The sequence below is a fragment of the Siniperca chuatsi genome, linkage group LG19 (assembly GCF_020085105.1).
Source record: "Siniperca chuatsi isolate FFG_IHB_CAS linkage group LG19, ASM2008510v1, whole genome shotgun sequence".
Classification (NCBI taxonomy): Eukaryota; Metazoa; Chordata; class Actinopteri; order Centrarchiformes; family Sinipercidae; genus Siniperca; species Siniperca chuatsi.
Window position 1 is genome coordinate 5225709 of NC_058060.1, and position 14689 is coordinate 5240397.

A 14689-nucleotide genomic window follows, 5' to 3' on the forward strand; every position below is an offset into this window, starting at 1 on the left:
ATAACTGTTATCTTTAACATGGAAAAAAACTAAGTAAAGAGATAAAGACACAGATATTAGAAGGATACACTCTTTCATTACAAAGTTGTTCTGCTCCAAGTGTTGCCATTTCCTCTCAAGATTAGCCAGCTAAAACAGGAGCAAGGAACAAAAAACACAAGATAAGCATGAGCAGCAACAAAAAACACAAGATTAGCATGAGCAGAATAATACAAGTTTGCAAGATGGGAACAGGACCCAAATGTAGACTAGAGAATTGGATTTCTAACCTGAGCCCTGGGATGACGTGCTGACATGCTGCGGTAAGTGTATTGTCTCATTTCACCAGTGTTTGTGGGTTACTAGTAGTGTATTTTTGCTGCTCATCACAGTTAATTTTTTTCGATTCTTTATTTTAGTAACTAACTATATGCTATACATTTAAACATACACTAGTTCTGCTCAAGCAGCTCCCTAGCAGCCAGGAACCTAGGAAGGCTGGGTGACGGTCCGAAGCAAGCGGTAAGGACTCCCAAATATGCCAGTCAGAGGTCACTAAAGTTAATGTTGAGTCCTGTGTACATATGCAAAGACAATGTCGGACTCCATAGTTTTCTCTGGGCCCCTGCCAAACCTGACAAGTGGTGACATGTTTAGCCGCATGTCTTCATTCCACCGCTGGCTGTCGAAGTGGTGTCCAGCAAATGATGTGGGCTTTAGATAATTGGCAGACTTTCTGGGGGAGACCTGCTCTGATTAGGAGAGACGGCATTCATCCCACGTTGGATGGAGCAGCTCTCATATCTAGAAATCTGGAGTTTATTAGTGGACCTAAACCATAACAACCCAGAGTTGAGACCAGGAGGCAGAGTTGCAGTCCTACACGCTTCTCTGCACTTCCAGAGCAGTTATCCACCCAAAACACTGACAAAACCACCCTGACCACTTAAATGAATAAAATCAAAAGTTAACAGAAGAGGAGTTATACATAAAAACCTAAACAAAAACACTGAAATAGCACAACAAAATAGGAGAATTAAACATTAGCTCTCTGTCATCTAAAGCTGTACTAGTGAACGATTTAATATCAGAGTATCATATTGACTTATTTTGTTTAACTGAAACCTGGCTGGGTCATGAAGAATATGTTAGCCTAAATCAATCCACTCCGCCCAGTCACATTAGTACTCACAATCCTCGAGGCACCGGCCGAGGATGTGGAGTTGCAGCCATCTTCAACTCAAGCCTGTTAATCAACCCTAAACCTAAACTAAATTATAACTCATTCGAAAGCATTGTTCTGAGTCTTTCACACCCAACCTGGAAAAGAGCCAATTCTATTTATATTCTACCACACTCCTGGTCCTTATTCTGAATTTTTATCTCAATTCTCAGAGTTTTTAATCAAGTTTAGTCCTTAAAACACATAAAGTAATTATTGTAGGTGATTGCCTTAGTACTCCGTTTATCTCATTATTGGATTCGATTGGCTTTTGTCGGGTGTACATAAACCGACTCACTGTTTTAACCACACCCTCGAACTTGTTCTGGTATATGGCATTGAAATTGAACATTTAATAGTCTTTCCACAGAATCCTTCGTTATAGGACCATTAACTAAGGATAACTGTTGAACTATTACTGCCATTAGGCAAAACTCCTACTCTAGTTGTCTATCTCATAGAGCTGCAGCTAAATTTAAGAAAGTGATTGGATCTCATTCAATGTTATGTCTCAATATAACAGAGGTGCTATGCTATTTTCAGCCCCTCCAAAATTGATCATCTTGTTGAAAGTGCTGCAGGCTCATTGTGAACGACACTTCTATGATATATAATGATTCTATCACCCCTCTAAAAAAGAAGATAATACAACAAAGAAGGTTAGTTCCATGGCATAACCCCCAAACCACAAATTAAAACAAACATCGCAAAAACTTGAAAGGAAATGGTGTTCCAACAACCTGGAAGAATCTCGTTGAGTCTGGCAAGATAGTGTTAAAACATATAGGAAAGCCCTCCGTAATGCCAAAGCAGCTTACTACTCATCATTAATAGAAGAAAATAAAAACAAACCCAGGTTTCTTTTCAGCACTGTAGCCAGGCTGACAGAGAATCACAGCTCTATTGCGTCATGTATTCCTATAGCCCTCGGTAGTAACGACTTCATGACCTTCTTTAATGATAAAATTTTAACTATTAGAGAAAAAATTCATTACCTCCTGCCCTCAACCGGTACCGATTTATCTTCAAACACAGGAACCAACAACTGTAAAACCTGATATATATAACCTGATATATATTTTGTTTTGTAAAACCTGATATATATTTTGACTGCTTTGCTCCTATCAACCTTCTTCAACTAACTTAAAATGATAAATTCATTTAAGCCATCAACCTGTCTCTTAGACTCCATTCCAACTAGGCTGCTCAAAGAACTTTAATCCTTAGCACTTCTTTACTGGATATGATCAATCTGTCTTTATTAACAGGCTATGTACCATAGTCCTTTAAAGTAGCTGTAATTAAAAAGCCCTTAAAAGCTTCATAAAAAGCCCACTCTTCATCCATGGGTTTTAGCTACTATAGACCTATATCTAACCTTCCCTTTCTCTCTAAGATCCTTGAGAAAGCAGTTGCCAATCAGTTGTGTGACTTTCTAAATAATAGTATATTTGAGGATTTTGAGTCAGGGTTTAGAGTGCATCATAGTACAGAGACAGCACTGGTGAAAATTACAAATGACCTTTTAATTGCATCAGACAATGGACTTGTCTCTGTACTTGTCTTGTTAGATCTTAGTGCTGCATTCGACACCACTGACATCCTATTACACAGACTGGAACATTCAACTGGCATTAAAGGAACTGCACTAAGCTGGTTTATCTATCAGATCGATCTCAGTTTGTACATGTTAACGGTGAGTCCTCCGTGCACACCAAAGTTAGTCACACAAGGAGTTCCACAAGGTTCTGTGCTTGGACCGATTCTCTTCACCTTATTAGGAAACAATCCATAAACTTTGATCAAGCCAGATGAAACTAACCAGTTAGCTAAACTTCAAGCATGCCTTAAGGACATAAAAACCTGGATGGCCTGCAATTTTCTGATGTTAAACTGAAGGCCCCAAACACCTCCAAGACACATTCTCTAAAGATATGGTTGCTATAGATGGCATTGCCCTGGCCTCCAGCACCACCGTAAAAAGCCTCAGTTATGTTTGATCAGGATTTGTCCTTTATGCATTTTTATCCCATTACTGCATGTTACTAACTCGACATCTTCTCTCTCCCCTAGTTTTGTGCTTTCTCGTCTCTCTCTCCTTCTGTCGCTTTCAGCAGGTATTTCTACCTCCGGAGCTGCAGAGTCTGGATCTTTGGTCTCTTCTCTCTCTCCCTGTCTCCCCCACCACCTCTCTTCTCTCTCCTCTCTCTCTCTTTCTCTCCCCCTCTCCCTGTCTCCAAGTGCTTGCTCATGGTGGGATTTGTTGGTTCACAAAAAATAATATTATAAAGAGTATGGTCTAGACCTGCTCTACAGGAAAAGTGCAATGAGATAACTTCTGTTATGAATTGGTGCTATATAAATAAAATTGAATTGAATTAATGACATAAAATGGTTCAATTGCCTTGCACAAAGGCACTTCAACAGTGGGTACTGAAGACTAGACATAGAATGTGCATTTTTCCTGCTGTACTGACCGTCCAGTCACAGAAATCATTAAACGCTGAGTGAATGCATTTGAAGTTCTGATCACTGCAGCATGTATTTGAAGTCAAGGCAAAATCACATCTGAACTATGGAAAAAAATATTATTTTGATGCTGTAGACATAAGTATCAGTAACTTGTAAAATAACTTGTAAAATAAATGTTTGATCTTTATTATAAAGAAATGCTCTTGCGCATGATGCTCTTACTTGAGCGTGAGTCTCGTTTTCTTGCAGTTCGGTCTTCAGAGCTTCATATTTCTGGTTCATTTCCTCCAACAGCTGTCTGAATGAATCCCGACGCTGAGTCAGTGATACTCGGTCCTCCTGTAGTCTCTGCACCAGAAGAACATACATGTGTTTAGCCCACAGTTTAACTGTCTTTAGCAAAATAGAAACAGATAGATTAGCGGTGTGTTTAATTAATCAACAGTATTTAAAAGATCCACAGTGAGTGGACTGGGCTGATATCTGTAACTACAAATAAATATGCCTAGAAAAATACAGAGAGCACTGCCAAGGGACTGGCAAATAGCTGTATACAACAAAGTGGTGCTATAACTTTCTCAATCTCTGATACTGCATATCTCTGCAGCACAGCCTGTGTTACCCTTTTCTTCTTCTCCGCTGTGTGCCTCAGGGTGTCCAGGTCTCGGTAGGTGTGCAGCTCAGACTCCATGGTACTGACGCGCTCCTTCAGGGTGCTGAGCTCACCTGTGATCTTCCCTTCCAGCTGCTGCACCTTCTCCAGGTCCTGCTGCAGACGCTGTGACTCTGGGTGGTGGTTAGTGGGGGTACAGAGTGATAGTTTGCAAGTTAGCATTTGCTTGTTTGGCTTGTAGGTTTTTCAAAGAAGGTACACTTTACTGGGGCTATGTGTGTGTATGTATAACTGACCGGTTGTCAGTCCCTTGGCGGTGCTCTCTGATTGGACCATCTCCGTCTCCTTGCTGACCAGCACCTCCTGCATGTTCCTCAGCTCACTGGCTGTCACTGTATCCACCTGACGTAGCCGCAACATGTGCTACACACACACACACACACACTTAAATCTTCTCTACCACACTTTCATTTCCCCCCCTGGTATTTTCTTTTATGTGTCTCCAACTAATCTCTTCTTCCCTCCTTCTCTCTCCCTCCACCATTTACTCCACCTTTCTTTTATCTCTCTCCCTTACTGTAATATTTACATTCCTTCCTTCTTACTATCATTTTCCCTCCTTTCTTTCCCCTCTGCACCTCTCCTCTTCCTCCTCACCCTGCTGCAGTGTTCCAGGAGGGAGACGATGTTCTCCTGGCTCTGTGATATCTTCTCTTGCTCCTGAGCCCTGGATTCCTCAAATGACTCCAGGTACCCTGAAACAAAGGAAGAAATTAAGGAAGTTACTGCCAGTTACTACTAGCTGCATGTAATTATACAGTGGTGTGAAAAAGTGTTTGCCCCCTTTGCATGTTTGTCACACTTAAATGTTTGAGATCATCAAACAAATTTAAATGTCAGTCAAAGATAACACAAGTAAACACAAAATGTAGTTTTTAAATGAAGGTTGTTATTATTAAGGGAAAACAAAATCCAAATCTACATGGCCCTGTGTGAAATAGTGCTAAACCTAATAATTGGTTGGGCCACCCTTAGCAGCAAAAACTGCAATCAAGCATTTGTGATAACTTGCAATGAGTATTTTACAGTGCTGTGGAGGAATTTTGGCCCACTCATCTTTGCAGAATTGTTATAATTCAGCCACATTGGAGGGTTTTCAAGCATGAACTGCCTTTTTAAGGTCATGCCACAGCATCTCAAAAGGATTCAGGTCAGGAATTTGACTAGGCCACTCCAAAGTCTTCATTTTGTTCTTCTTCAGCCATTCAGAGGTGGACTTGCTGGTGTGTTTTGGATTACTGTCATGCTGCAGAACCCAAGTTCGCTTCAACTTGAGGTCACGAACAGATGGCCAGACATTCTCCTTCAGGAGTTTTTGGTAGACAGCAGAATTCATGGTTCCATTTATCACAGCAAGTATTCCAGGTCCTGAAGCAGCAAAACAGCTCCAGACCATCACACTTTTGTTCTTCTTCAGCCATTCAGAGGTGGACTTGCTGGTGTGTTTTGGATCATTGTCATGCTGCAGAACCCAAGTTCGCTTCAGCTTGAGGTCATGAACAGATGGCCGGACATTCTCCTTCAGGAGTTTTTAGTAGACAGCAGAATTCATGGTTCCATTTATCACAGCAAGTCTTCCAGGTCCTGAAGCAGCAAAACAGCTCCAAACCATCACACTACCACCAACATATTTTACTGTTGGTATGACGTTCTTTTTCTGAAATGCGGTGTTACTTTTACGCCAGATGTAATGAGACACACACTTTCCAAAAAGTTCAGCTGTTGTCTTGTCAGTCCACAGAGTATTTTCCCAAAAGTCTTGGGGATCATCAAGATGTTTTCTAGCAAAAATGAGACGAGCCTTAATGTTCTTTTTGCTCAGCAGTGGTTTTCGTCTTGGAACTCTGCCATGCAGGCCATTTTTGCCCAGTCTGTTTCTTATGGCGAAGTCATGAACACTTACCTTAACTGAGGCAAGTTCAATTCAATTTTATTTATATAGCGCCAATTCATAACAGAAGTTATCTCATTGCACTTTGCCACAAGTGAGGCCTGCAGTTCTTTGGATGTTGTTGTGGGGTCTTTTGTGACCTCTTGGATGAGTCGTCGCTGCGCTCTTGGGGTAAATTTTGGTCGGCCGGCCACTCCTGGGAAGGTTCACCACTGTTCCATGTTTTCGCAATTTGTGGATAATGGTTCTCACAGTAGTTCACTGGATCTCGGCATGATGTCTAGCTTTGGAAGACGGGTCCTATTTAAGTGATTTCTTGATTGAGAACAGGTGTGGCAGTAATCAGGCCTGGGTGTGGCTAGAGAAATTGAACTCAGGTGTGATAAACCACAGTAAAGTTACGTTTTAACAGGTGGGGCAATTACTTTTTCACACAGGGTCATGCAGGTTTGGATTTTGTTTTCCCTTAATAATAACAACCTTCATTTAAAAACTGCATTTTGTGTTTACTTGTGTTATCTTTGACTAATATTTAAAATTGTTTGATGATCTGAAACATTTAAGTTTGACAAACATGCAAAAAAATAAGAAATCAGGAAGGGGGCAAACACTTTTTCACACCACTGTACTTTAACCAACATCTGGTCATTCGGACACATTAAAGCTTCTATGTGCAGGATTTGAAAATACTCTGACTTTGGTGACTGCTGATGGTAGTTTCCATGTATCTCTGTCAGCCTTCATATTCCCATATTAGTTAAACCATTTTGTAAAACAATGCAAAACCCTGCAGATACATTGATCATCCACCCCTAAGTTATGCTAAAAGTATGAAAGCATCAATAGTCATACCCACAATATTGACACGTTATCATCATCATCATCATCATCTACTGAGTAAATAATACTGTGTTTTTTTTATATTGTCACTATCACCCAAGTCTACTCAGGTCTAGTTATATTAATTTTCACATGTTCAACTCACGGTCAATTTCCTCCTCTTTCTTCTTCAGTTCCCTGTATTTCTGCTGACACTCTCCTTATGGACAAACGAAAAAAAGTATTAGTTCAGTTTAGTCTTATTGTTTGTGTGAAAGAGTTTTGTAATATGTCCAAGTAAAATGGTGTAGTCCCTCATTCGTCCAGGAGTGTTCTATTGTAGAAAATGTTTCAGTCGTAGTCATCTGGACATCAACAAATCACAACAACAGAATCAAGACATTTCGGCTCCCATCCGGAAGTCATTCTCAATTGAGAATGACTTCCAGTCACAATCAGCAGATTAATTGCTAATGGAAATTATGGAGTTTCAGCCCTCCATTCAAACTGTCTCTGATGCAGGTTTCAGTGTAACACCTGGTTTATAAAGTGTCACTACAAGATAACAGATGTAAAACGAATTTTAGAGGCAGTTTTTCTAAAGCATATATTAGCAAGAAAAAACTGTGATAGAGAAATGAAAAGTTGAAAGCAGTCATCCAGTGTTACCCTGTGCTTCCTCTGAGTCCTGCTCCAGTTGCTGGATCTCCTCTGTGATTTGTCCGGTCCTGTCCCTGATCTCTGTAAGCCTGAACACACACACAAATGCACACACATCATTACATACAAGCAACAGTAGTTTCAAATTCATGAAAAAACCTCTTAATAAGGTAGATCAGGTTTCACTCTTCATTTTGCTATTTTTTGTGCCATTTTTTTAACCACTCACCAACCAACCATTTGAACCATGAAAAATGTTTTGATAACATCTGGCAAAGGATGTGGCAGCAATGCTGCAGAATTGACTATGGTCTTTCTTTATTTGATTTGGCTTCATCCTAGTAATTTATAGATTAAGAACTGAGATTTGAAGCTGTGTGTCACAGTGCCCACCATCTGGTCAGTGTTTTATGACTGGTCTTCTAATTAAAGTAATAAATTAATCAAAATAAAATTAATAAATAAATAAAATTGAAAATCAAACCTAACAATGCAGGCAGAGGTTTTGTGTTTAATATAAATACATACTGTCTCTCCATACTGGCGATTTCCTGGTTGTCCTCCTTCACCTGGAAAACAAACAGCAGCTTAAATAATTAGTTTACTAACCCCCTAACTCTTCAAATCTGTACAAAAAATAAAAACTCAACTCTGGTTTATTATCAAAACAGCTACAGCACTTACTGAACATATTCAGTCTGAGGTCCTGCAGTCAGTGTGTTGATGTTGCACTGCACTCGTGTCAACACTAATTAAGCAAGTCAACTTCCCTGAGAACCCCTGTTGTCTGTCTAGATTAAATAACTAATCTGATACTGTTGGTTATTTTACTTGATTTTATTGTAATTATGTTTAAATTATCTTAATTAAAACTTTGTTTAGTTTCAAATTTGGCTCGTTTCTGCAGCTTTCAACTACAACTCAGTCTTTGTGAAGACAATCTTTAGGAACATTGTGAAATTAAGATTAAATCAAGATTTTTTTGTCAAATAATATGTCGATATTTGTTTAATTAATGCAGCTTATCCATCCATCCATCCATTTTCTACCGCTTGGTCCCGTTAGGGGTCGCGGGTGACTGGAGCCTATCCCAGTGACTTTGGGCCTTAGGCAGGGTACACCCTGGACAGTGGCCAACTCGTCGCAGGGCTAACACAGACACAGACAAGGACAGACAACCATTCACTCTCACATTCATTCAATACGGGCAATTTAGAGTTATCAATTAACCTACACATGCATGTCTTTGGACGGTGGGAGGAAGCCGGAGAACCCGGAGAGAACCCACGGTAACACGGGGAGGACATGCAGACTCCACCCAGAGAGATTGTGTGATGTTGGTCTGGTCCGGGAATCGATCCCACGAACCCACGATCTCCTTATTGGGAGGCAGGAGCTTTTAGCCGCTCTGCCACCGTGCACCCCTAATGCAGCTTATATTAACCTAAAAAAACTTAGTTGCATATTGTCTAATTAAGTTTTATGTTCTTGTCTAATATTCCGCCATTCTTTGGCTGGTTGTGAAGCTAACCTGTTTAAATAATTTCTCCCTTTCCTCCTGTGGGGAGCCCAGGGTCTTGTGCTCAGCCTCCATGGTGTCACGCTTCACCTCCAGCACTGACAGAGTTTCATGAAGCCGAACCACTTCCTGCTTTATGTGCGAGTGGGCCAGCTCCTGCACACAAGAGAATGTAAGATAAAACAACTTATACTATTACTACTGTTCCTGCTAGAGATGTAGTAGCAACAGCAGCTACCATTACACTACACAGCGTTGGGATGTCACTGAAAAGCTATGTGCTTTTCCTACTTCTTTTCCACTGTCTGTTCCTTCTTCCCTGCCTCTTGTCCACACTTCATCTCCTCCCTTCCCAAGGTATCTGCAGGTCTTGAAAAGTCTTAAAACGCATCGATTTATGTTTCCTAAAAAAAAAAAGGCCTAAGAAGGTCTTTAATATTTTTTCTAGCCCACTGTGTAGGCAGTAACATTAGTTATAAAATGTTTTTGTATGTAATTTTAGCAAAACCTGGAAGAAATATCTGCAGTACTATTGTTCCAGACCTCTGACCTTATGAAAAATATACGTGGACCTATTATTGTACTAAATTACATTCGATGTGGCATTAAAAATGTGTTAAACAGTGTTCAATTTAACTTGGTGAACCCTGCAGAAACCCTGCCATCCTTCCATACATTAACCCTTCCTTTCACACAACCCCTCCTCTTTTTACCCCAACTTACTACTTCGTAGTCCTCCTTCCTGGTTATCAGAATGTCCAGCTCCTCCTGGAGAACAGTTAGCTCCTGCAAAACAAAAAACATGGAGTCAAGGAAAAGAGAGGAGAAGATGGAGAAAGGAGGACATAAAGAACATATATTTTACATGGTGCCAATAATGGCACAGTGTGTGTAACGCATTATCACTGCAGTACCATAGAAACATTATCCTAGTACTCTTGACGCTCATGGACATCTTGGAGCAGGAAAGGCGGAAGAGACACCAGGCTAAAGGAAAATAATTCCACAACATCAGCTTCATCAAGGAAGGAGGAAAACCCTCAGAACAAAACTCAGCCAAACCTACCCTACTGCAGTAAGCCAATGGATGGGAGATGAGAGTCGACCTGAGAATAAAGCTTCATTTCCCCTAAGTTGTCCTGTTTACAACCCTGAAGCCAGATGTGGGCTAACTTAGGTTAAGGATGCCCTTAAAGTTTCATTTAATGATGCCTTAGAAAAAAATTTGTTGCATAAAATCACCATAAGGATTTCCTTGTAAGGGAAAACCCTTTGATCTCTAAGTGTTTGCCCTGAGCTACTCAAGTATTCCCTTACGCACAGAGAATGTCCTTAGTAACCATTTTCCTCAGAAAATTTGAAGGGACCCATACCAGTCTCTTAAAAGTGAAATAATTTGTGGAACATAAGACAATGGCTGAATTTATGGTGATTAAAGAGGAGGAGGAGATACCAAGACGCATTTTTCGGGACAGAGAAAACCTACTGGACGCTATAAGCGATGCGCAACTTAGAGAGTATAGATTTGACCGTCTCACCAATATTAGAAGACATGGTCTTGTTTCTGAATTGTAATACAGGCTCACAATCTACTAACAATGCTTTCAAGCTTATCTGTCTTGTCGGCAAATATCATATCCATAAGGCTAGAGTGCTTCAATCCACATCTAATATCTGCCTGTTTTGTGTTGAAATACAATATCTATTTGACTCTGTTTCTAAGATAGCAACGAACAAGAAAGCTATTAAGACCTCTCAAATAATCTCTAAAATACTTTGTAATAAAAATAAATAAGTTGTATTGTTTTTTTGTTTTCTTTTTTATTATGTTTGATAATGTTGTTTCATGTATGAATATTGTTAAAATGATCAATGATCATTTTTCAATGTGAACAAGTGAAAAATATATTTATTTGTACAATGTACTGTAATATTTGAAATATGATAAATAAATAAAATAATTTAAAAAAAGATTTGACCATCAGTCTATCTTCAAAATCTCTACAAAACTTGAACTGGACCATGAACACCTAGCTAGCCAAACATTAACATAACTCTGTCTCATATATTAACGTTAGCTATATTGTTTAATTGAAATTCAGCAGTTTTTGTCAACTCCTGTCGATGTTTGGCTGTCTCCTTTCTTGCAGTCACAGTAATATTTTCATATTTCTTCATTACTTCATCTACAGTTCGTTTCACAGCAAGATTTCTTGCATTGATATAGTCAGTTACTTCTTGCCACATCTTCTGATTATGCGTAGCTGTTATGGCCGGGTTAAATTTCTCCACTTTGGAGAAGCTAGCTAACACTGACAATAATGCTGTCAAGTAATGTTAAAGGATGATGATGTGAGTGAAGCGTAACCATGGTAACTGAAGTGCACATGTGCTGTATTATGATAACTACCATGAAAGCCTTAGTCTAAACACTTAGACAACCTAAGAGGTTTTATGTAACACTCCTAAATGAAACCCTGAGCTTAGAGAAATATTCTGCGAAACGGACATACTTAAGGGACAGTTCTCCCCAAAATCAAAAATACATATATTCCCTTTTACCTGTAGTGCTATTTATCCATCTAGATTGTTTTGGTGTGAGTTGCCGAGTTTTGGAGATACTGGCCGTAGAGATGTGGTTTTTTTTAAATATAATGGGACTATAAAACAGTCAAAACTCAACAGCAATGTCTCTTTCCAGAAATCATGGCCCGGTTACTTAAGATAATCCACAGATCTGTTTTGAGCAATTTCACGTAGGAACTATTTTCTTTCTACCGATAGTTCCTAAATGAAACTGCTCACAACAAGGTCCCTTTAAGGTAGTTTATGCAACCGGGCACTGGTCAACGGAAGGAAGGAAGATCATCATAGTGGAGTTGTGAAGAGGCAGCATAGCGGGAGACCAGCAAATACCAGCAGCTAGTCAATGACTGCAGGGACAAAGGCTGGCAGACCTGGTTGTTCACAGTGGAGGTGGGATGCAGAGGATTCCCCGCACAATCGGTGTGGAGTCTGCTGACAAGGGTAGGAGTAAGACGCTGTGACAGACGAATAGCAGTCTGGAGGTTGGGAGAGGCGGCAGAAAGTTGGCTATGGCATAAAAGGGAGGAGATGAGCTGGAAGCCAGGAGGAGAGGGGCAGGGATTTGGCCACTACTGTCGACCTACTAACTGGAGAGTGTCGTGGTTCAGGGTCGAAACACTTGATGAAAGTTGGGCACCACCTGATGACCTCTCTTCCTGGCAAAGGCCATTACTAGACTAGCTATGACTAGACTAGTATGGAAGTCATCTTAGAGATGACTCCCGAAAGACTGATCAACACTAAAATAATGATGGTTTTCTTATAGGCTATGTGCTGCCCCTTTAAGAGAGTTTGCAGAGTGGACTGTGTTGCGCTGTTTGTCCATGCGGGCTTGCCATCGTGTTTTTTTTGTACTGAAAAGGTCTTTGAAGCACTTCTGTTGTTTCTCTTTTCTCGTTCATTTTTCTCTGCTGAACCCTGAAGAACATAAGTAATCAGGGATGTCTGATTGAAGCACTTACCTTTGTGACACTCACCTGTAATGGTTATTTGGAATAGTTGTTAGTTCATGTGGAAAACTTAAAGATAATGGCAATGCTAATTGCATTAGCTTATCTATGGCCTTTCCAATGTTAAGTTAGCATCTGTGCTAATCATTAGTCAGCTGCAGTCATAAATTAATTGCAATATCAGCACATGTTGATGTGTATTTGTGTTGTGTATAACCATTTTATGATTCAGTTTTTGTTAATATGAAAGCAAGAGTCAAAATCATTACAATTTGTGAATAAATATTATAAAGAGTACGGTCTAGACCTGCTCTAAAGGAAAAGTACAATGAGATAACTTCTGTTATGAGATTTGGCGCTATATATGAATAAAATTTAATTCATTTGATTTTGTATTTTTTATTTCTGTATTTCCGTTTCACAGAGCTTCTGATAAAAATCCTAAACTTACCTGCTGTCTCCTGGGTGTAAGACTTAGGTGGGTATGCAATTGTGGAGAAATCCAATTCCACTCTATACCATGATATAGAGTGAACAACAATAACACAGCAAATAATATAACTAACGTTAGGTAGGTTGTGGGTTAGCTTAACTAGGTTGTGGGTTAGCAAACTGTTCCTACAGTTGCTGCTGCGAAGCCAACAGCCAAAGAGGACAAGACAGTTTCCCAGCCAGCAAACCAGCTCCAAACAGCGATACTCATAACTCTCCTGCTACTATAGCTAACATCACAACAACAGCATATCTTGGCAAACTAGAAAGTAAGCTAAGTGTCCATGGGCAAGTCATATAACATTACCTGACACACAAATCATAACTGGAATGGCTGAAAAAGTTTTGTGTGCCCCTGTCTAAGCCACTTTGTTTATTTCCAATTTACATAGCCAGCGCTGTGTAATAACATGAGTTTTTTCCCCAGCGCACACTTAATGGACAGCTAGCGTACCGTGAGAAGATATTTGCTGAATGTGACAAAAAAGATTTGAATTTGATTAGAATCACAAACCCCACCTATAACTGAAATTTTACAAAATCTTGTCTAAACAGACAACAACTCAGTGCTGTTCTCAAACCTGACACCAACAAGTAAAATTGCCAGCAGAGTGAAGTACATTCTAAAAGCAGGTTAATACTACAATAGTACCATGGCAGTATCATGTAAACATTACACTAATACGTATGAGGAAAGAGCAGTATCATAACAATATTAGGCTAAAACTACATTAATACCTGTAGCAGTTCCTCATTGGCTGTTGTCATGGTGAAATATTTCTCTTGCTTTGCGCCCGGCATTGCCTGGACAACCTCGTCAGCAACCCGCCTTTCCCTCCTGATCTCTTCTTCAGTTGCCCTGATAGCCTCCTCTTTTCTGCATAGCAAACACAGCAGGGTGTTAGGACACATTCACACCCAGAACATATACACATATACACATACACATACACACACACACACACACACACACACACACATACATACATATACTCATGTGTATACACACGTAAATACACGCACATATATACATATATACACACACATATATATATATACACATACACATATATACATACACACACATATACATACATATATACACACACATATACACATATATATATTATATATACACATATATACACACATATATACACATATACATACATATATACACATATACATATATACATACATATATACACATATACATACATACGTATATACATACATATATACACATATACATACATACGTATATACATACATATATACACACATATACACACACATATATACAGACACACATACATATATACAGACACATACATATAGACACATACATATAGACACACACACACACATATATACAGACACACATACATATATACACACACACATACATATATACACACACACATAT

General features: G+C 39.5%; 1 protein-coding gene across 5 annotated transcripts in view; it reads right to left on the reverse strand.

Moving 5' to 3' along the window:
- ift74 (intraflagellar transport 74) overlaps nt 1–14689 on the reverse strand; it is a 47062-nt gene that overhangs the window by 3011 nt on the left and 29362 nt on the right. For 4 of the 5 annotated variants that reach the window (XM_044176360.1, XM_044176364.1, XM_044176359.1 and 1 more), the window contains exons 9-19: nt 14002–14140; nt 9959–10021; nt 9248–9391; nt 8245–8285; nt 7726–7805; nt 7223–7276; nt 4944–5041; nt 4583–4709; nt 4296–4459; nt 3896–4021; nt 69–129 (exon numbers count right to left, since the gene is read on the reverse strand). In XM_044176360.1, the coding sequence (XP_044032295.1) occupies nt 69–129; nt 3896–4021; nt 4296–4459; nt 4583–4709; nt 4944–5041; nt 7223–7276; nt 7726–7805; nt 8245–8285; nt 9248–9391; nt 9959–10021; nt 14002–14140 (1097 nt within the window). The remainder of the gene's footprint in view (nt 1–68; nt 130–3895; nt 4022–4295; nt 4460–4582; nt 4710–4943; nt 5042–7222; nt 7277–7725; nt 7806–8244; nt 8286–9247; nt 9392–9958; nt 10022–14001; nt 14141–14689) is intronic. The other variant, XM_044176365.1, reaches the window with a different exon arrangement.